Here is a 20,617-nt window from a genome sequence, read left to right as displayed (position 1 = left end):
TGGAGAGCTGGAAGTGTGGGCCCAGCCCTTGCTAGACTTGGAGGCCTGTGCAAAGTCCTGCGTGGGAGGAGAGCTGTTGGGGCCGGTCACTCCAGACACAGTTATCTTGCTTGCAAAGCCTTTATTGATCTCCAGGTGCTCTGATACATGGCTTGGACTTTCCCCACTTCATCCCCTTCCCTGTCCCAAATCTTCTCCAGAGAGCTTCCTAAGAGTGGGTCTTGGAGGGGCAGTGCCCTCTGCTCCCCTCGCACAGGGCAATGGGGACAGAGGGCAAGGTCATCAGCACCACCAACAGCATTCCCACAGCTCCATTCCCAGGGCTTTGCCATGGCTGTTCCCCTCACCCTGTGCTGCCCTTCACAGGCATCAGGTGGTGCCAGCTGTCCTGGCACAGCCCTGTCTCGGGTCCCTCACGTGGCTGGTGGCACAGTGTGCCTCTGAGGGAGGCTGTGGGGATACCCTCTCTGCTCTGGGCTCTCTGCTCTAGGCAGACTTTTTCCTCCCCAAACTGAGGCTCGGCTCCTGCTGTTACCCTCAGCGTTGCCCAGCTCTGTTACAAGTGGTGCCCATGGCTGTACCTTTGCACCCATCCTTGTGCTTGAGGGATCACGGGGTAGGTCAAGAGCGTCCTGGCCAGGCAGGGAGGGTGACACAAGAAGCGAGAATGCATTTGCAGGTTCGGTGCAAGGCAGCTTGCTGATAGCACCTCAGGCAAGGGTGCCAGCTTGGGGAAATTTGGGTACCAGGGATGCAGCTCATGCTCTCTGCCCTCCCGAGTGCAATTCAGGCAGGACGGTGGTGATGGCAGTGGGACAGGGGCAGGCACTGGCCTGCTGCCTGACCCCATCCCTGTGCCCACCTGGGTGTTTGCCCGGCTCACTACGGAGACCGGACCACGGAGCGATAGGCCTGAACTATCTCCTCACTGTTGGGGCAGGTGTATTTGAACTCCTTGGTTTCGCTGGCATTGTTAAGGTAGCGCCACACGCCCCGCAGGTCCTTGGGGATCCCGAAGTGGCGATAATGCTGGCAGACAATCTGCAGGCAGAAACAGCGTGAGCTCTTGCCCAGCCCTGTGTGCCCGCGATGTGCCAAGGAGGGTTTTGTGGCTGGTAGGTGGTGGCATTCACAGCCGCATGGGTGACATAGCATGAGGGGACATCTGTGGCAGTGCACGGGATGGAGGGGTGGCACCTGGTGGGGGATGCAGGGGGGAGTGAAGTCTGCAGGAAGGCACCGAGCTGTGCAGGGCTCATGGGGAAGGGCATGCCAGGCAGGCACCTGGGGGGCATGGTGAATGGGGGAGAGGAGGCAACACAGGGGTGGGCATAGGGGCGGAGAGTTGTTGCAGGCAGGTGATGGGCTGGCACCCAGGAGGAGGTGAGGGCGTGGGGCAGGCAGTACAGAGAAGCCAGGGCAAGGGGAAGGTCGCGGCGTGGGGTTGCGTGTGCTCACCTGCACGATGTTGAGCTTGGGCAGCAGGTTGCAGTCAGCTGACGTGAGGTGGTCCCCGTCGAGGAAGCGGCGCTGGGAGGTCCGGAGGTGGGGCTCACGGGCCAGCTCATACTCCAGGGGGGCACTCAGGTACTCGTCCAGCTTCAGCAGGGCCCTCAGCAGGCTTCGCTGCAGTGCTGCAGGGTGGGCAGCAGCACGCTGGGTCAGGGCAGCGCCCCGCTGCAGGCTTGGGACCGGCAGCTTTGCCGAGCCCTCCCTGCCACGTAGCCTCCTGCCAGCCTGCCCTGGTGCCCGCGCTGTTCTTGCCTGGCCCAGGCTGGTCCCTGCTCTGCCAAGGGTGCCCTGGCTCAGCCGTGCTGAACCACGCTGGGAGGGACAGGCTGGGGGTACCAGGACGCTGAGGGATGCAAGCAGTGGCCCCGGGCAGGGAAGGGCTGGCCAGCCTCAGGGGTCTGAGCACCTGAGGGCCTGCCTGGGGTCCCCCAGTGTGGCACAGCACAGGTGGCCCCCCCACTTCCTCACCCTCGTCCTGGGCAGGCACTGGGTTCTTGATGAAGGTGGAGAACTTGTGGAAGATGTCATTTCCAGCCAACCTTGACTCTTTGTACTGTGGGACCAGGCTGGGGAACCTGTGGGGATGTGGGCACAGCTGGGGAAGGAGGCAGAGGCTGGCAGGCCCAGGTGCTGCCTGCCCCCTGCCCCTTTCTCAGCCTCTCCCACCACTCTTTAGCCACTTCCCCCGTCTGGGGCAGTGCTGGACACTGACATGGGGGGGGCCAGCCTGTCCTCCAGAAAGTCCTCGATGTTGACAGTGTCGGTCTTGGGGTCTCCGTTGTAGAGCAGAACGGGCAGCTGGGCACCTGGTGCAAAGTCCTTCAGCACGTCCAGTGCCCTGCAGGAGACAGGGATGGTTGCTGATGCCTGCGTTGCCCAGAGCTTAGCAGGGCACTGTGTTGTGTGCGTGTCCAGGGCAAAATGATGACGTGGTTCCCCCGGGGCTGCTCCTGCCCCAGTGTGTGCCTGTGGCAGCTCTGCCCTGGGAAATGCCCACCACCCTCCCTCAGAGCAGTGGCGGGCAGCCAGGGGGATAAAACAGACTTTACCCTTCATGCCTCTTCCCAAGGTGGTGGGGACCTCCCTACACCCCTCAGACCGGTGTGTGGGTACCGCGGGGTGCCGCTCACCTCTTCACATCCACAGTGGTGAGGGTAAAGGGCACCCCTTTGAGCAGCAGCACCATGAAGAGCCGCTGGCAGAAAGGGCAGTGGCCCACGCTCTCCCCGTCCTCGCTTGCCTGCGGGCAAAGACAGAGAGCTCAGCTGCCCCAGCCCCACGCTCCGGCAGCGGGTGCAGGCTGGCGCCTTGGCTGGCCGCGGGCCAGCGAGCAATACAGGCAGCCTCTAGGACCTGCTACGCTGGGCACAGCGCCAGTCCCTGGCCCCTGCCTGCTCGTGGGGCCTCCGCGCCCCACCCCAGAGCAGCCTGCGTGGCACAGCGGGTGGTGGCCCGCAGCGCTGGGCGGCAGGGGTTTGGCACAGCCACCAGCACGGCACCTGGCTGTGGCAGGGGGCAGCCCGGCGAGACAGGGGCTGTGTGGTGGCCGTAGGACCTTGACGGCAGTGCTGTTGGCCCTGTCACCCTCCAGGTGTGCCCCCAGGCAGGCCGTGTCCTGCCCTCTACAGCTGGACAAACTGTCCTAGCCAGGCGGTGGCTAGGAAGGGCCCAGGAGGTGCAGGTGCAGGCATCAAGGCACCGCAGTGGCTGGGCTGGTGTGCAGGGGTCCCCTACAGACACACAGACACACACACAGACACACACACACACGAAGGGTGCCTGTAGTGGAGGGTGGGAGAGGGGATGTGACACCCCAGCCCAGCAGCCCTTGCTGAGCACCGATGCCGGTGGGGCAGGCAGCAGCGCAGCGCGCTGGAGAAGATGCCAAGCTGCCCGCTACCTGCCCGGGAACCCGCAGGTGGGCAGTGGGGCGTGCAGGGGTAGCTGGGCCACCCCAGCCCGGGGTACTGCCAGGGGTTGCAGCCAGAAGCGTCCCTGCCCAGCCCGCATCACCCCCAACCTCCGGACGACCTCCACTCACCTTGACGAAGAGCTGGATTTGGGGTTTCTCAGCCATGCTGGGTGGTGGCTGCTGGTTGACTGGTGACTGTGCTGCAAGTGCCTGTGCTGGAGCTGCAGCCCCTCCCAGCCCACATTCCTCCCTGGGGTGCACCCGCTCCCACCCACGCCTGGCCCCACGGCATGGCTGGGGACGCCCTGCCGTGGGGCCCTGGCTGCCACGGCTGCTGCTGGCCTGGGACCAACACGGGCAGCTCACAGCATCACCAGCTGCAGCTGCTCCTGCTCAGCACCTGGGCCAGCTGCGTCCCGTGGGGCTTTGTGTCTGCCAGCACCCCCCAGCCAGCCCTGCCACCAGCCCTGGACAATGCCATGTGCTGGGTATGGCCCCGCATTGCGTTCAGCTCCCTTTACCCACACCAGGTTCTTGCACCCCACCCGGGGCACGATGAAGCCCCTCTTCTGCCATTCCCCAGCCAGATCCCTCCCCAGGCACCACAGCCCTGGCAGCCCTGAGCTCCTGTCCACCTCCTTCCAGACACCACAAAACCTTGCTGGCTTCAGTCATTATTTTTTATTTAAAACAATCATTATTTTCACATTTCATCTTTTTCTTTTGCTAGCAATGTACAGGCTCCTCCAGAGCATCTCCACCCATCAGGGTGCCCCACACTTGGGGCTGTGCATGGCACAGGTGCTGGCATCTGAGGACGTGTGGAGGGAGGCAAGGTGGGAAGCAGGGCCAAACTCAGTAAAGCAAATAATGTTAAGGCAGCAGTCACCCCCACCTCGGGCAATGCTGCACCGCTCTGGCCCTGCTGCCATGGGGCACCTGTCTGTGCAACCACCCTCAGGGTGCCCCAGGGTCAAGGGCAGCCCTGCATCTGGGATGGGGAGGCCACTACAGCCACCCAGGCTGCTAAGTGTGCCCTGGACACATTGTGCTAGGGGCACAAAAGCTTCTCTGTTGACCATCCAAGGACAGTAGTACGGTGGCATGGCACCAGGTGGGCACAGATCTGCCGATGGGAGCACTGGGGGCTCTCCTTGTCTGAGGAGCCCCAAGAGGCACAGCAGCAGGACAGGTGTGGGGTGAGGATGACGCCCTGCCTGGCCAGAGCTGGCCACTGCAGCAGTGTAGGGCACCATGCCCCCCTTGGGTGCCCAGAGGGGGCTGAGCTGTGCCACCTCCAAGGTGACACCTGAAAGCCTGCAGGTGACACTGTCTCTCCATGGCGGCAGAGACACAGAGCTGACCTGGACTTTGCTTGTACCCCAGCACCCACCCAGCACAGTGTGGCGCACCATCTGCACCACCCAGGGACCAGCAAGTTTCCAGTATGCCATAAAAAATATATGGTCTGAAAAATCTGAAAATAGAGCTTATCTCCCCCCAATTTTTCCCCTATTGAAAATACTGTATATTGTATCACAATCTATAGCAGGTGGCATACAGGAGTGGTGAGCCCTGGGAGAGGCATGGGCACAGCAGAGGGCAAGGTGGCACCTGGGTCTATGGGGCCCGGGGCTGAGCCCACACCCATGCCAGGGAGACCGGAAAGGCCAGCAAGGCCTCCAGGATGGAGGCAGCCATGGAGGGTCGCACCGTGCAGTATGGCAGCTCTGGATGGACACACCAGGGTGCTGCAGACGTCCCAGGGCACAGGGTGGGTGGTCAGGGTTAGCATCGTGAGCCTGGAGGTCACCCCTACTTTGGCACAGCTGTGGGATGCTGAAAAGCAGCGGGCTGGGCACTGCCCCCATGGGTGACAACGGTGGCAAGACCCTCTGCAGAAAGGAGGGGCACTGCCACCTGCGGGGGTGCCTGCTGCCTGCCCCAGGTGACACGCAGGGCCGCAGATGCTGGCCTCCATCCTTCCCTCCCTAACATCCCAGGCACCTCTGCCAGGCTGAACCAGTGCAGAGTCAGGCTGCCTTGTCCTCACACCTTGAGGCCACCTCCCTCCCCCAAGACTCAAAAGCCATCCTGGGGTGCAGCAGTCCCCTCTCCCAGTGCCATCAGTGAACCAACAATAAGAATCCAGTACAAGTAGCTCCCACGCTGGGCCAGACTCTGAGCAATGAGTGCTAGGGCAAGGGAGAAAAGGATGGGTGACAGCAGAAAGGTGGCACGGTTGCAGCGATGCCCTGTGCCTAATGCTCGCTGAGGGAAGCAGAGTGTGATGGCAGGCAGGAGGGCAGGGTGAGGGGCTCTGGGACATGGTTGGGGGCAGAGGGGAAAACAGCTGGTGCCAGCATGTGAAATACCCTGTGAAATACCTCTCTGCCCCACCACGTGCCTCTCTGCATGGGCGCCAGTGCCCTGCCCCAGGGATGCCACTGAGCGCCCTGAGCGAGCAAGGAAAGGCTTGGCAGAGCCAGGGCAAGCACTGGCACCTGGCAGAGGCAGCCCTGGGCAAGGTAGCAAGCCCAGTGCTGGGCAGGGCCAAACCCCTCAGCTGGCAGAAGCACCAGCAGGGCTGAGTCCCTGTCTCCAGCGGGCTTGAGGTCGCAAGTGATGTTCTGTCAGCAGTGCTGGCAACAGAAATCAAACAAGGGTGAAGCACTGGAGCTCCTGCCTCTGCAGTGCTGGGCCAATGAGCCCCCTGTGATGCCATGAGCAAGCACCAAGCCCGGCAGGTAATGGAACCAAGGAAAAAGCAGCAGTCCTTCCTCTGGCCATGCCAGGGCCAGGCCTGGGGTAGTGATGGGGCAGGGGTAACCCCCTGGCCAGGATTCCCTTGGGGTGGGTGCAGAAGTGGGTGTCCAAAGGCACCACTCTCATAGGCCTCTTCCCTGCCAGCATGGGACACGCAGGGCTGGCGGCACTGTTGCACCGTAGTGTCCTTCTGTTCACAGTCTCTGTCCGTGGCACGCACTAGCCGGGCAAGCTGGCGAGGACAGCAGCCCCTGCTGGTGCCATGTGGGGAGTTGCTCCAGAGCTGCAGGGGACAAAGGCTGGCTGGTGGCCATTGGTTCAAAGTCCATCCAGGCTGGTACTGCACCCACTGTGTCCTTTCCAGCAGCAGGGCTTGACCCCCTGGGCATGTGGGGGCAGTCCCCCGCATCCCCACGCAGACTGCGTCCGCTCGACAGGGACGAAGGGAGAGGAGAGGCAAAAAGTATTTGGTGGCTTCACAGCCAGGGGATGTGGCCCCCCCCCCTCAGTGTCTCAGCACAGCGTGTCCGTGTTGAATGAGAGCTGGGCCTGCGGACACAAGGACAGCAGGGCTCAGGGGCCAGGGCCAGGCAAGAGACTGTCAGCTCTGCCCAGCACACTGAGCTCTGGGGCACTGTGGGGGCCAGGACCTGTTGTGGACATTGGGGAGCACCCACAACCTTCCTTCCCACACAGCACCCTCCTGCCTGGCCCCTGCCCCAAAGGGTCCCTCTTCCCCAGGATGAGGCTGCAGCACCTAGTGCAATGCCAGGGCTTGGCCCCAGTGCTCCATGATAGAAACATAGCTGGGACCCCGGTCACTGAGATCCTGGGACCACCTCTCACCCTCTCCTCCTCGAAGCTGATGAGGCCTTCGTCGTCAGTTTCCAGGTCTTCCTGCTCCTCCACCACCAGGGCCTGCAGCTCTGTGGGGGTGGCCCGTGGGCGCAGCAGGCTCAGCACACGCTCCAAGGGTGACTGCATGGCACAGCTAGGACTTGTCTCCTGCTGCTCCAGGTTGTCGCTTTGCTTCTTGGCAAAATTCACAAACACCTGGCAGGAAAAGGGTGAGAGGCTGCAAGAGACATGGCACAGAACCCTGCCCCAGGCTGCCCCTAGCCTGACGTTTCTGCCACCGGAGATGAGCCATGAGCACGTCCCCGCCTCTGCATGCCCCCATGTTTCTGGCCTAGCACTTGCTGCTCTTGTCCTTAAAGAGGCTTTTGCAGGCACTTGGGCATGGTCACCCTCCCTGGGCACAGTCACCCTCCCTGGGCATGAGCACCCAGCTGCTCACTCCATCCCAGGCCTCACATTGTCCAGCGTGGTCTGGCTGACAGAGTAGTCTTCAATGCCCAGCACATCCACCACCTGCTCCATTTTGCTGAAGACCTGTGCCAGTGAGATCTGGTCTGACTTGAGCTGGTACTGGGCCTTAGTGTGGTGCCGCTCCTGCAAAGGACACTGAGGTCACACCCCAAACCCCATTCCATCACCCCACAGGGGGATCCCATGGAAGGGACAGCCCCTTGGGGGACAAAGGCTGCTTTCCAGCATGACACATGGGCTGGCAGGGATTGCACTGTCACCACTGGGATCTCACCTTGAGGATGGCCTCAGGAAAGTTGCGGTTGAAGAACCTCACCACCTCCTTGACGTTGAGGCTGGACTTTGTGCGCACTGTGATCATGTAGCCATCTCCAAACCTGCACAGGCATGAGGGACCCCGTGAGACCCTACCTCCCCACCTGCACCTCTGTGGGGAAGTACTGATCCCATGGAAACCTGCCTGCTGGGGATGATACTCACCAGGCTGCCACTGCACCCCCCAGGACAGTCAGGCGCCAGCCCAGGCTGCCCTGATCCCCATGCCCACCCTCTAAAGCAGCAACCGCACAAAGGGTTGATATCTTGATGCAGATGCCATGAAGAAACCAGCCATACACCCTGCCATGCAGGAACCAGCACCTCCTGGCATGTGGCACACACAGGATGCTGCACCCCTTGCTAGGTTCTTACCTGTTTTTCAGGTGCTGGATGCTGCCGAGACATTTGAGCCGCCCATTCACCATGATGGCCAGGCGGGTACAGAGCGCCTCACATTCCTCCATGCTGGGGAGACAGGACAGGCTTGAACTGGGTGGCTAGAGGCCACACAGCATGGGCAGAGGGCGCAATGTCTACCTGCAAGGGGCTGCAGGCTGGGCATAAGTGGAGCCAAGTTCCTCAGGCCTTCACCCCTTGTGCCATGGCACCACCACTAGTGATGGCAGACAGCAAGAGGGTGTCCCGGGCTCCCTCCCTGTGTCCTTTGCCATACACTGTCCCCTGGAGTCCAAAGAGCCCCACTTCCACCCACCACCTGCCCACACAGCGCATGAGGTGCCTGGAGGTGTCATGGGTGTAGCCCAAAGCCCCTCAGACCTGTGGGACGTGAGCACCACGGAGCGGCCTGTTTTGATGACATCCAGGATAAGGTTCCAGAGGAAGCGCCGTGCCTTGGGATCCATCCCTGTCGTTGGCTCATCCTGTGGGACAGATGGCACGCTCAGACAAGGCAGTTCCCGGGGGGACCCCGCCACTCCCTGCCTTCCCGTCGCATGGGCACAGCTCTGCTTCTCTGCCCCTTGGAACTCTTGTGGTGGAGCCAGTGGCAGGCAGCTTCCACCCAGGGCCCTGTTTCACCCGGGACGGCTGCACACTAGCCTGGGTCCAGCCCCAGGGATATGGGACTGAGTGGGAGCACAGGTCAGTGATGGGGGTGGGTCAAGGACCCCACATCACAGGGTGTTGGGGTGGCCCGGGACGCACCAGGAAGATGAAGGCTGGGTAGCCAATCAATGCGATGGCTGTGGACAGCTTCCTCTTGTTGCCTCCACTGTAGGTGCTGGCAGGCTTGTCGGCATATTTGGTCAGCTCGAGCTTCTTCAGTGCCCACTTGACTACCTGCAAGGTGCAGAGGGCTGTGGTCACCCTGCCAGGGCTCCAAATGCCCCTGGTCACGGGACATGCGAAGCTGGCAGCATGCAACGGGCAAGCAGCCAGGCCCCACAGCATGGACCAGCTGCCAAGCGATGTGCCGGGCAGGGGAGCCCCATGACAGCCCCTCGCACAGCCCTGTGTGTCGGTGGGGCCTGTAAGCACCTGTGCCCAACCTTGGCCCAGTGATGGGCACACTGCTGGAGCAGCACTGCCCTTGGGCAGCAACAGGCAGAGTCATGAGGGCAGCAGTACCCGCTCAGGTCCCCACTGGTGGCTGGTGAAATTCTGTTCCCAGAGCAGCCCGTGGCACAGCACCAGCACTCACACGCCCCACCAAAGCCCTACCCGCTCCTCATCCTTCCACGGGATGCCGCGCAGACGGGTGTAGAGCTCCAGGTGCTCCTGGGCTGTCAGCTCGTCGAACAGCGCATCGAACTGTGGGCAGTAGCCCAAGCTCTGCTGGACCTGCAGGAGCTCCTTCAGGATGCTGCGGAAAGGACAGAGGGGCCACGGGGAAAAGGAATTACTGTCTGCCCACACACAATTTTCCCTTTTGAGAACACCCGTTGCTCATCCCCCTATCACATGCCTTTATATAGCAGCATCTTATACCAAGTAAACTGCAACAGGCAGCCCTGGCCAAGAGCCAGGGTCACTTGCCACACCACAGACAAGGGTCAGCCCAGCAGGACATAGGGCTGCAGAGTCCCACTCAGGCTTCTTTTTCCTGGGAGACCCCAAAGCAGGCCCCATCCCGTCCAGTCAGGCTGCGCCCCCGTACCTGTGCCCATTAACGAAGGCCTCTCCTCCTGTGGTGCTCTCATCCCCTGTCAGCATCTTGAAGGTGGTCGTCTTTCCTGCACCATTGACACCCAGCAGCCCGAAGCACTCCCCAGGCCGCACGCCCACGCACAGCCGGTCCACGGCCAGGATGCGCCCAATCTTGCGGGACTTGTACACCTGGCAGAGCAGGGTAGGGGTGCTCAGCACGCTGCCCCGGCACCCTGAACCAGCCAACACCCCTTGGATGCCCCAAAGCATCTCCCATGCCTGCAAGCCCAGGGCAGCCTGGGGTTGCTGTACCTTGGTGAGATTTTCAATCTTCAGCATGTCATTGTCAGCATCCCCACGCAGGACACGGTGCCGCTCATTGGCTACATCAATGTCGTCTTCGATGGGCTTGGTGGAGACAGGGAGCCGCCTGCAGGAGGGTGCAAGGGGCAGGGTGGAGATGGGTGTGAGCAGAGACCAAGCAAGCTGCCATCCTGTTCCTCCACAGGAGGCAGAGGCTGGGGACAGAGGGCCTCCCCAGCTCTGTGCCTGCTGGAGAGGCAGCCCTGAGCTAAGGGGTCCCAAAGCAAAACTTTGCCCCATTTAGAAGATCTGGGAAGGCTCTGCCCTGCTTCGCTGTGCTCTGCTAGAAACACCCAGAGGCAGCTCTCAGCTGGGCATTGCCTGCTTGGCCCCACGCTCCCAGCCACACTCACTGGGGCTTCCGGAAGAAGTTGTATTGGCACATGATGGTGATGAAGAAGCCGACGAAGCCTTCGATTGTCATGGCAACAAGCCCACGCGTCACAATGTCCCATTCGAAAGGCGATTTCATTTTATCAAACTGCCCTGAGTGGGATGAAGAGAACAGAGCAGCTGTGGGGACACCGTCCCAGGAGGACATCCAGCCCATGTGGCCTCCTGCATGGCTGAACCCACGGCCCCAGTGCGACAGTGCCTCTCCAGGGGATGGGGACACCAATCCAACCACCAAGGAGGGAGCCTTGCCTCACAGGCTGCACAAAATCTAAAAATGACCTCTGGAAACAGCAGCAAATATTTGCAGTGGGAACTACTGCAGCAACCAGGTTCCCACAATTTTCCACTCTGTGGCCTTGAAATGACCTCATAGCCCCCTTGACAGCGTGTGGCAGCCCTGCCCATGGAGGCCAGCCCTGGCTGCAACCACATGGCAGCACTACCGGACACACAGACACTCCCACTCTGTGCGCTCCCTCCCTACCACGGCACCCTGGAGAAAACAATGATGGTTTTCCCAGACCAGAAGGCTGATTTTAACCCCACCCACACAAGGAAAAAACACTCAAACTGGAGATAACGCAGGCTACGTTCCTGGTCAGAGGCTCAGCAGCAAAACAGCCAGGCAGCAGCAGCCTTTATCTGACCACCACCTTTGCTGTACAACTTAAGCTGGCCTGTTACAAGATGACACTGTCTAGCTCCATTGTGCCCTCCCCTGCCTTCTGTGCCTGCTGCCATAGCTGCCTGGGCTGGTTGGTGTTGCTGGCACCAGGGCTGGTTACAACAAGGCTTTCCATTCACAGTGTATTTGTTGTTGAAATCATCTTGCAACTTTTCAACCTCAGTGGGTAGGATCAACCCAACTGAGAATGCATACTGGATGGATGTGTCAGATTCTGCTCCTAAACACCCCCCATGATGCCAGCAGCACCCAAGTTAGATACAGAAGCTGCTGAGAAGTAGAGAGAAGCCAGAATATTTTGAGCTGAAGCTGCAATTGGCAAAAGGGTCATTTAGGATGGGCAATGCAGCCCTGCAAGCAAGAGACCACATCTAGAACAAAACAGCCATTGCAGTTCCCATCCCTCGTATCACTGCGCACCCACAGCGTGGCCCCACCATGGGCAGTGTGTGATGGCAGCAGAAATGCACAACTCTGCCAAGGCTCACTACGTCCACTTTCTGTGGGGGCTGATATTTGAGATGACCCAAGGAACCGTGCTCAGCATCACAGGTACCACAACATGCCTGACCCTCAACTGTGCCTCTTCCTGGGTCCCTCTAGTTCACATCCCCTGGATTTTTGCTTCAGGTTGATCTGGGCCCTGGTTGAGCCCCACAGGGTGGTTGGAGGGGATGTGCTGGCACAGTGGTCCACCCCTGGCCCAACCTGCCCTGGAGTAAGAGAGGGAGAGAGGAAGAGGCCATACCAATCTTGGCGTAGTACTCATTGATGTACTCATTGTAAGCCATCTCCATCAAGCCGTGGCCCAGGTTGTAGTTAGGAAATACAAGGAAGCAGCTCTTCAGGTAGCTGTTCACCACCTTCAAATCCTGTGGAGATGGACAGAGAGAACATGACTATTGGAAACACCTGTGAGGACTGTGAGCACACAGTAGGACCAGGATCGCCACCAATATGCAGACTGGCCAGACCTCATAGCTGACCCTGCTGTGAGCAGCAGTTTGGAGAAGAGACCTCTTGAGATCTCACTCAGCCTGAGCTGTCTCATGACCCAATCGCCGTCACCACCCTGGCAGCAAGCAGGCACCACCACCTGCCACAGGGAGCCACAGGCTTTGTCACAGTGTGGTGGCTCCTCGCACTGTGCCAGAGGCATCTCCCCTCTCATCAAGCTGAGGGAGGCATCTTCTCCCTTTCTGGTGGCCCCAGCCACAGATGTGAACCCTGTACCTTGTCATGCTCAAAGAGCTGCAGCAGGAACGTGGCAACAGTGGCAGTGATGCCAATGAAGAGGTTGATGACGATGAGGAAGACGTAGGCAGAGCTGGGCACCTCAAACCAGAAGGAGGCAGGGTACATGATGGGGGTAATGGACCAGCTGGGGAGGCAAGCAACAGGAGTGCACATGAGCATGGTAGGACCGTAGCACCCACTGGAGAGCCCTGGGATTGCCCATCTCCCAGCCCCATCCTTCCTGGGGTCTCCCACTCCAGGGTTCACAGCCCACTAGCTACAGGAGCCGCAGAACAGAAAGACAGGGGGACGGAAAAATCTGGGCTAGATCCTGCCTGCTTAGCCACAGTGCAGATGGGGCATCAGAAGGACCCACTGGTGCATCCTGACTTCACCCCCTCCCTTGCTCACCCCATCTGACCAACATACCCATACAGCAGAAAGAGTGAGAGGACAGCTGGGAAGTTGGTGGGAGAGGTGTATGCCGGGAGGTCGAACACGAAAAGGATAATGATACAGCACGTGGCCGGTACCAGGTAGTTCAACTGCAGAAGACAGAAACTCCTGTAACTGCCTGCCCACTCAGCCCTGGGGGCTCAGCTGGTGAGGCCATGTGCCCTGCTCACCATATCCCACACGTAGTTGGCCAACCAGTAGATGACAGGGTCACAGCCACTCACAAACTGCAGGTGTTTGGCCTTGGTGGCCTTTTCAGCCACCAAGAACACCACAAAGCTGGCAGGCACAAAGGACATGGCCACGATGATGAAGATGGCAATCACCACGTCTGTGCCTTGCAGACTGCAAGGAAGAGGAGAGCAGAGACATCATCACCCTCAGCTCCCCAACCTGGTGTGGGACAATCACTGTACACAGGACAGGGCATGGCACAAGGACCCCCCATGTCACAGCCTCCCAGTCCCTTCCCATGCAAACCAGAGTGGGAAGCTCCCTCCCCTGCTACATGATGGCCACCCTCCCTCAAACCAGCTCCCTGGACATACAGGTAATCCAAGGACAGGCTGGCGCTCGTCTTGTTCATGGGATGGTTGGTGACCGTGATGCCTGCAGCAAAAAGAAACATAGGAGTGTTTCTATCCTGGCTCAGGATAGAAAACGTTACCCCAGCCCCAGCCTGCCTGGTCCTGGTTCTCAGCGGGAGGAGTTTCCCTCCCTGTAGCCCAGAAGCAACACAGTGCTTTGGGGCCAAGACCTCCTTCTCATCAGCTGGCAGACAGCATCCTTCAGACAAGCCTGCAAGCCCAGGTGCCAGCAGCAGCACCTCAAGAGGTGCTGCCCCAGCCAGACACTGTCTAGCTTAGATTTCAAGCCACACATAAATGTGTGTGAACCCGCTGCCCCAATTGCGCATTAGCCTTGTTGGTCCAAGAGAGAACATGGCACTTTAGAGCCTTGTTGGACCATGCCCTAAAGCTGTTCCTGATGTGCTTTTGTCCTTAAAACTCCTCCAGGCCCTCACCGTAGGCAGCAGGGTTGCCTTTGCTCTTGGGCAGGTTCGCTCGTAGGATGGCATTGTTGAGAGCGTTGAGGTAGGTGGGCATGCTGTGGTAGCCCTTGTTGTTGTAGAAGACCTGGAGGAGCAGAGAAGAGTGGTGGGAGGTAGCAGGAGAGCTGGGCTCACACCAGATATGGGATGGGATGGGATGGGATGGGATGGGATGGGATGGGATGGGATGGGATGGGATGGGATGGGATGGGATGGGATGGGATGGGGTGGTGCGGGGTGGCGCGGGGTGGGGTGGCATGGGGTGGCAGGGTGCCCCCCTGCTCATGGCTGTGAGGAGAGCAGGCCATTGCTGACCACATTGGGTCTGACCCATTATGGTGGGAGCTCTGCAAAGTGCTCCATGTGGTTAAGAGCCCCACCAGATCCCTTGCTGGAGAGCACTGCTGGAGAGCAGCGGATGAGGGGCCCAGCTGCGCAGGCAGCACCGCCATCCCCCTTCTCTTCCTTGCCTGTGCCAGGGCTGCTGCTGCCCACCCATCCCCTGGCTACCTCAGGGCTCAGCTTGATCCTACCTGGGCTGTTCTCCGGACAGCGATCTTGCGCACCATGGCAGGGGCCCTGGCCCCAAAGGAGGCTGGGATGGATTTCTGGACATTGCCAAAGGTGAGTGCCCCGTACCTGTGGGACAAAGCACCCCCAAGAAGCTGTGACTGCTGTCCCCTGTGCTCAGGAACAGGGCCACACTCCTGGCTCCCGTCAGCACCCCTGGGGTCTCCCAGAGGCCCCGGCCCCAAGTCCTGCACTACGGCAGAGGGCAGAGCCCTCCCAGCCTCCCTCTTGCCTGTGCAGACGGAAGCGGTCCGAGGTGTAGAGCAGGTACTCGGAGACGTTGCGCCCCGTGATGTCTGCCAGGATGTCCCCCGTCACCACCTTCATCTGTGGGGGGTGGCCTCCCACACCACTGGGACAGGAGAAACCAGTCCCCTGCATGGAGCATGTGCACTTGATAGGCTCATGGATGATCTGTGGCAGGGCAGGGGCCGAGGTGATGGTCTCTGTGGGGTAGAGGAGGCAGAGTCAGGCCCCAGGCAGCCCTGGCTGTGGTGGCTGTGTGGGGCAACATGGGGACAACAGGGGATGAGAGGAGCACATGGAGCAACCTCCCTCACACTCAGCCAAGAGGTTCTGGCCAGGCAAAGAGGAGCCGCCCTGCTGCCCTTGTGTTAGCTCCTGCTGACCAGAGCCCAGTCTTTAAGTGGCCCTTTGTGTCTCTGTGATATAAAGGGGCCAAGAGATGGACCCGGGAAAAACGTGGGAGCAGACAGGGAACAGAAATGGTTCAGAGACAGGGCATGAAGTATGTCTGAAGAAAGCAATGCAGTGATTCCGCTGGCTGGGGACCAAGTACCCAACCCAAGTACCAAGACTCCCAACGGCATCATCAGCCCAGTAAGCTCCACAAGGACTGCTGAGGCTGAATGGGGAGCAGTGCTGCAAGGCTAGCACCAGCCCTGATTGGGAAGTGCAGCCAAGCAATGCTCTGCTATCGCCAAGCCAAACCGCACCCGATGGGCACTCTGAGGTGCCACTACAGCTGCTCCTGCAAGGAAGACACATTGCCCTGCCTGGAGATGAAACCCCAGCCCAGACAGACTGATGCACTAGGTGCAGTGACACCTTTGATAGCAGAAGAGAAGGTTGTGGCGTTCCAAGCACGCAGCAAGTCCTCATCCACTGAGATGGGGTAGTCGGAAGGAGCTGGGGATGGAGGCGGTGGCACGAAGTTGGAGAGCGGCAGGCCCTGAGTGAAGGAGTCGATGCACATAGCATCAAAGTACTTGGCCGCCAGCATCTTGGACTCATTGCTATTGAGGTTCAGGGTCTGCACGGGCTGGTCCAGTGTGTTGTTGAAGGCTGTCTTGAGCACGCAGGTGGCCCCGATGCCAGAGGGCAGGTGGAAGGTGTTCACTAGCTGCTGGGGGCTGGCGTCAGGAGACAGCCTGATGCTGCAGGGAGAGCAGCGGGTAAAAGGAACAAGAGGCATGAGACATGGGACATCCCACCTTGGCCATCTTCTGGGCAAGTCCCTGCAGCCTCAGTACGTGTACTGGCTGAATGGGCACAGGCACCACGGCCACACAGCCTTGGGTACCCACTCAGCCCAGGCCTGGCATGAGCCAAGCTGATGATCACAGCCAGCGTCAGGACTGGCACCTCTCCCAGAGACACCCCAGGGGAGAACGGAGGCCACTTTCTGCATGGGGCATTGCACTGGCCAGGCTCTGCTCCAAGCCCAAGCCAGCCCCAGTGCCAGACCGACTGTGAACTGCCCTCCCCAGTCCCATCAACCCATTGTGGTTCTGGGTACAGGAGTGAGATTGGGGTGCAGGATGGTGCTCTTGAGCAAGCGGCAGCTCTCACCGGTACTCACGCCGCTCCTCGTTGGCATAAGGAATGAAATTGCCCTTGGGCTGCGTGTAATTGTGGTACTGTGATGGCGAGAGGATGAGGGGTGGCAGGTCACCTGTGGAGACAAGGACAGGAACCTGTTTGTGGCCTCAGCACCCCTGCCCATGTGGCCCCATGCTCACAGGCAGGCTAAGCACCCACAAGCCTTGTCCTTGTCTCACTTGAGTCCCACCCCCAGCATCACCACCAGTCCCATGGGGGCAGGCAGAAGGGGCTAAGAGGAGTCCCCAGCATCTGGGTCAGCAAGACCTGGCTGGTGTGAGGGCATCAGGGTGGGCAATGTGCCCTCACTCCAAGCTGCTGCCAATGCAGAGAGAGGATACCTGACCTGGTGCAGGGGCACGAGTCTGGGCCCTGGAGAGGGGACAGGGCAAGATGCCCTTGTCCTCCTCACCCCACTGGGACAAGGGCTTGCAGGTACCTATTTCAGGCACGGAGAGTGCCACAGTCATGGCCACGCAGACAAAGAAGGCAGGCAGGAGGATCTGAGAGAAGAGGGCCTTGGTGTTGCGCTTGGCACAGTGGAAGCGTTTTACGATCAGCCCGTGGAACTGGCGCAGCTTCAGCCACGAGCCCTCCAGCTTGAAGGTCCCCTGCCCGGCCAGGTCATGGTCCTCTGCCTCCACATCGGCCTCTTGGTCTGCAGGGAGGAGGTGGCAGGGAGGAGGATGTGAGCCACCTGCACGGCTGCTCCTGCAGGGCCCCAGTGACCCCACACCTGCCTTAGCCCGTGGCCACCCAGATGCTGAGCTATGCACAGCCACTCTGAGGGGCCACTGAGCTGCGGTGTTACCATGGCACGAAGCAAGGCAGCTGGCTGGCAGGTTTCTCTTGGCCCAAAATGGGAAATTGTTACAATAGTTAAAAAAAAAAAAAGTGGTGCTGTTTGCAGACCCCCCCCATCTTCCCATCAGTTCTAGCCAGCCCAGAGGCTCCTGGATGGCAAGGGCTTAGCACAGTCAGGAAGAGGGGGGACAGGTTGTGGGTGTGGGGACCCAGCACGGCAGTGAGTTTGGGGCTAGGACCTGGAAAGTCTGGTCGCAGTGCAACACCGCTGCTGCTCTGCCTCCCAGTGACCCAAATTCAGCAATACTCAGAGCAATACACAAACCTGGCAGGGGAGGAAGTGTCACAGCAATAAATTAACCATGACAAGAACTGGTGGGATAACCCAGAAAAGGATTTGTGAATTAAACAGTAGCCTTTGGGCTCCTGCCTGCATGCTCTGTGGTTGTGCAATCTGAGCATCCAGGCAGGGACAGTCCTGAAACCATGCCAGGGTCTGGAGGGTGAGCCGCTCTCTGGAAGACGACTCCATGCTGGAGGGCTGGGCTGGCCAGCCAAGAGGAGAAAACCCAGCAGCTCAGCCGCCGTATCAGTGCACCCCATGCCACATAGTGCTGCCAGTCTACGCAGCTGCTAGTGTGAGGAGTGTGTTAGTGGGAGTGAGTCTGCAGGTCAGCGCTTGCAGGATTCAAGAGAGACAAAGGGAAGGGCTAACACTGGCTGTGCCTCCACCTGTCGGTGAGCCCACCAGCTCTGTGCCTCAGCACAGAACCCCTCATGCACATGACACCAGTTCAGGGGGTGCCAACCTTGGCTAGAAGCACCGGTTTCCAGCCATCCCACCCCAATCCTCTTCCCAGGCTGCAGGGCCTGTGCCTCCCTTTCTCTCTCTTTTACAGGCTCCCTGGACACATCGTCTGTTGGAACACAGGCTCACCCCCACTGGGGGCTCAGCTCAGCCAGCATGACCCCCAGTACACCAGGGCATGGCCCCCTGGTGAAGGCCAGCTCTGCCTTGGAGCAGCCATCCTCCCTGTCCCAGAGCACCTCTATCATGGTGCACAAGCAACACACCGCCACTCGGCATTACGAACCTTGCAGACTGATGTTGTCAGGGTCCTGATGATTGTCAAACAATGGAGAGTAATCCCCAAAGAACTCAGAATAAGCCCCACCTTCGTCGCCCCGCACGGAGCCCACTGAGGAGGCCGAGCGCAAGGACGCCTGCGACTGCGCCAGTTTGGAGCACGTCACCAGGTTGCTGAGCTCTACCTCGGGCTTCTCAGGCACGTCCGCCTCAGCCAGGGGCTCCCCATTGGCCTCTGGCTTTGGGCCCAGCTCAGGGGCAGGTGGCTGGAGGGCATCCTTCTTGGACTCCTTCATGTCTGGAAGGAGAAGGGGCATTGCTGCTGTCTGTGCCAGCCTTTGCTGTGCCTTGCACAGCAGAGCACAGATGTACTTTGTAAACCCAGATCAGAGCAGCTGCTGGTTGCCCTTAAGCTGGGGCAGGCTCTGCCAGAGGCCTCCCCTCCTCTTTGCAGAGGAGACTCCTGCTCCCATGCAAAAGCGGAAAGGAGACACAAAGCCCACGTAAAGGCACACGGTGCCTTCACCTCACTCCCTGTGCCCCAGTGCCGACAGCACTGCCATGTGCCTCCTGCAGTCCATACCCACATCACTGTTCTCCAGGGACTGGTCCTCCTCAGACACCTTCAGGAAGACCTCCTCGAGCGTGGTGTCCATCAGCCCAAAACTGGTGAGGTCAAGTTCCTCCAGACTCTGCTCCAAGTGCTGTGGAAGGCAAAGCGCTGCATGAGGAGGACAGGAGGCTCCAGCGCTGCCACAGCACAGGGCAAACCCTCAGCCACTCGTCTGGTGAGTGCTGGTGCCAGGCGGGACAACAGCCCCAAACCATCTGCTGTTGGCAGCTCTTTGGCAGGGCTGGAACGGGCCCGGTGCTGTGTCCTGCCCCTCTGGGACCAACTCCACATGGGCCCACATGCACATTTGTCCCCCCTTAAGCCTCATGAGGTGCCATGCCCATCTGTGCTTGTCCTGCCCCTTCATGGTGATCCCCATCCTTGCACTGCCAGCAAGGCAGGCAGCAGGGTTGTGGGTGGCTCAGGTACCTGGAAGAGCCTCTCAAAGCAGCCCTTCTTGACAGCCTCGCTGGGCAGGATGTAGGAGAGCTCAGTGTTGGTGTCCGAGATGAGGAGGCAGGAGGCCACGTATTTCTTGATGAACTGGGAGACGCGGGGCTCAGAGCAGGGGCTGACGGAGGAGTGGCCTAGAGGACTGTGGGGCTGGCCTGGCTCTGCAGCAGAGGGGCAGCACTGGTCATCTCTTCTGGCCTTCTACCAGCAACCCCTGCCATCCACAGTACCCCCAGCACCTCAGGGGTTCCTTCTGCATCTATCACAGGGTGCTGGCAGCTTCTGGCTGCTCTGGCCGTGCTTCCTGGCCTGGGTAGGTGCTCTGCCCTCAGCCCCACAGAGCACCACTGCCCACATCAGCAGGCAGCCCCTGGGCTGGACAACAGGATCAGCACCTGGAGGCAACACCTCCACGCAGGATCTAACTGGGGAACCAAAGACCCGAGCAATGCCACCTCTTGCATCACTACCCTGTCCCCCTGTGCCCTATATGTGGCCTATGGGGACTTGAGGCAGGAGCATTTGAGTTTTGACCTCTTGCTCCTTTCCTGTGCACAAAAAGGGCTGGTCCCATCTACTCATCCTCTAAACCCAGGGTCCTGCTGGGCCCACAGACCTGTGCTGTTTCTGGTGTCTGACTGCCTCTTCACCACCGTCAGCTTGTAGCCATCGCCATAGGTGCTCTTGAGGAAGAGTGGGGAACCACAGCACTTGAGCTTGCCATGGGAGATGATGGCGATGCGGTCGCCCAGCAGGTCAGCCTCATCCATGTGATGAGTGGACAGCAGGATGGTCCTCCCTGCCCGGTGGCACAAAGCATAAGGAGAGGGTCTGGGGCTACACCAAGGCTGCTGCAGCCCATGCTTGCCCTGCTTAGGTAAGGCACACTGCTTGGGGGCATGGGGAAGGAGAGCACAGAGCTGGCCATGCCCCCAGGGGTCTCACAGGGACCCCTGGGTCACATGTGGAGGGGTCCAACTGCCACAGGGAGACAGACACGGGGAGAGACAATGACACAGCTTGGGCAGGGAGACAGGAGAGGCCCATCTGGTCCCTCTCAGCAGGCAGTGAGGGGTTTTCTCTGTGCTCCTAAGCCCAGGCTCTGTCTTCTGCCCCAC

The 20,617-nt window shown here is 60.0% G+C and overlaps 2 protein-coding genes across 5 annotated transcripts in view; both read right to left on the bottom strand.

Annotated features, from left to right (window-relative positions):
* Positions 1–101: 101 nt before the first annotated feature.
* On the bottom strand, positions 102–3,947 carry CLIC3 (chloride intracellular channel 3). Its single transcript, XM_080562194.1, has 6 exons — positions 3,554–3,947; positions 2,643–2,752; positions 2,225–2,350; positions 1,981–2,087; positions 1,459–1,634; positions 102–1,041 (listed from the first exon to the last, which is right to left on the bottom strand). The coding sequence occupies exons 1-6, from the start codon at positions 3,587–3,589 to the stop codon at positions 883–885; spliced, it is 714 nt and encodes a 237-aa protein (XP_080418320.1). The 5' UTR covers positions 3,590–3,947; the 3' UTR covers positions 102–882.
* A 139-nt stretch (positions 3,948–4,086) lies between these two features.
* Positions 4,087–20,617, bottom strand: part of ABCA2 (ATP binding cassette subfamily A member 2) — a 43,541-nt gene continuing 27,010 nt past the window's right edge. For 3 of the 4 annotated variants that reach the window (XM_080562173.1, XM_080562174.1, XM_080562176.1), the window contains 26 exons: positions 20,116–20,298; positions 19,476–19,660; positions 19,017–19,137; positions 18,441–18,731; positions 16,982–17,200; positions 16,513–16,615; positions 15,769–16,097; positions 14,933–15,146; positions 14,664–14,769; positions 14,104–14,215; positions 13,628–13,688; positions 13,250–13,424; positions 13,053–13,168; positions 12,621–12,768; positions 12,136–12,259; positions 10,660–10,792; positions 10,256–10,373; positions 9,954–10,132; positions 9,518–9,659; positions 9,002–9,136; positions 8,615–8,718; positions 8,210–8,302; positions 7,794–7,896; positions 7,505–7,642; positions 7,037–7,243; positions 4,087–6,739 (listed from right to left, as the gene is read on the bottom strand). In XM_080562173.1, coding sequence (XP_080418299.1) covers positions 6,704–6,739; positions 7,037–7,243; positions 7,505–7,642; positions 7,794–7,896; positions 8,210–8,302; positions 8,615–8,718; positions 9,002–9,136; positions 9,518–9,659; positions 9,954–10,132; positions 10,256–10,373; positions 10,660–10,792; positions 12,136–12,259; positions 12,621–12,768; positions 13,053–13,168; positions 13,250–13,424; positions 13,628–13,688; positions 14,104–14,215; positions 14,664–14,769; positions 14,933–15,146; positions 15,769–16,097; positions 16,513–16,615; positions 16,982–17,200; positions 18,441–18,731; positions 19,017–19,137; positions 19,476–19,660; positions 20,116–20,298 — 3,875 coding nt within the window. In that variant the 3' untranslated portion in view covers positions 4,087–6,703. The remainder of the gene's footprint in view (positions 6,740–7,036; positions 7,244–7,504; positions 7,643–7,793; positions 7,897–8,209; positions 8,303–8,614; positions 8,719–9,001; positions 9,137–9,517; positions 9,660–9,953; positions 10,133–10,255; positions 10,374–10,659; positions 10,793–12,135; positions 12,260–12,620; positions 12,769–13,052; positions 13,169–13,249; positions 13,425–13,627; positions 13,689–14,103; positions 14,216–14,663; positions 14,770–14,932; positions 15,147–15,768; positions 16,098–16,512; positions 16,616–16,981; positions 17,201–18,440; positions 18,732–19,016; positions 19,138–19,475; positions 19,661–20,115; positions 20,299–20,617) is intronic. The other variant, XM_080562175.1, reaches the window with a different exon arrangement.

This window comes from Anser brachyrhynchus (genome assembly GCF_964034855.1).
Source record: "Anser brachyrhynchus genome assembly, chromosome: 19".
NCBI classification, from domain to species: Eukaryota; Metazoa; Chordata; class Aves; order Anseriformes; family Anatidae; genus Anser; species Anser brachyrhynchus.
This window is presented reverse-complemented; position numbering and strand designations above follow the sequence as displayed.

Coding starts and splice junctions, on each gene's coding strand:
- CLIC3 (XM_080562194.1), bottom strand. CDS start 3,589: ATGGCTGAGAAACCCCAAATCCAGCTCTTCGTCAAG. Junction 2,753..3,553: donor AAATCCAGCTCTTCGTCAAG/GTGAGTGGAGGT, acceptor CTTTGCCCGCAG/GCAAGCGAGGACGGGGAGAG. Junction 2,351..2,642: donor ACCACTGTGGATGTGAAGAG/GTGAGCGGCACC, acceptor TGTCTCCTGCAG/GGCACTGGACGTGCTGAAGG.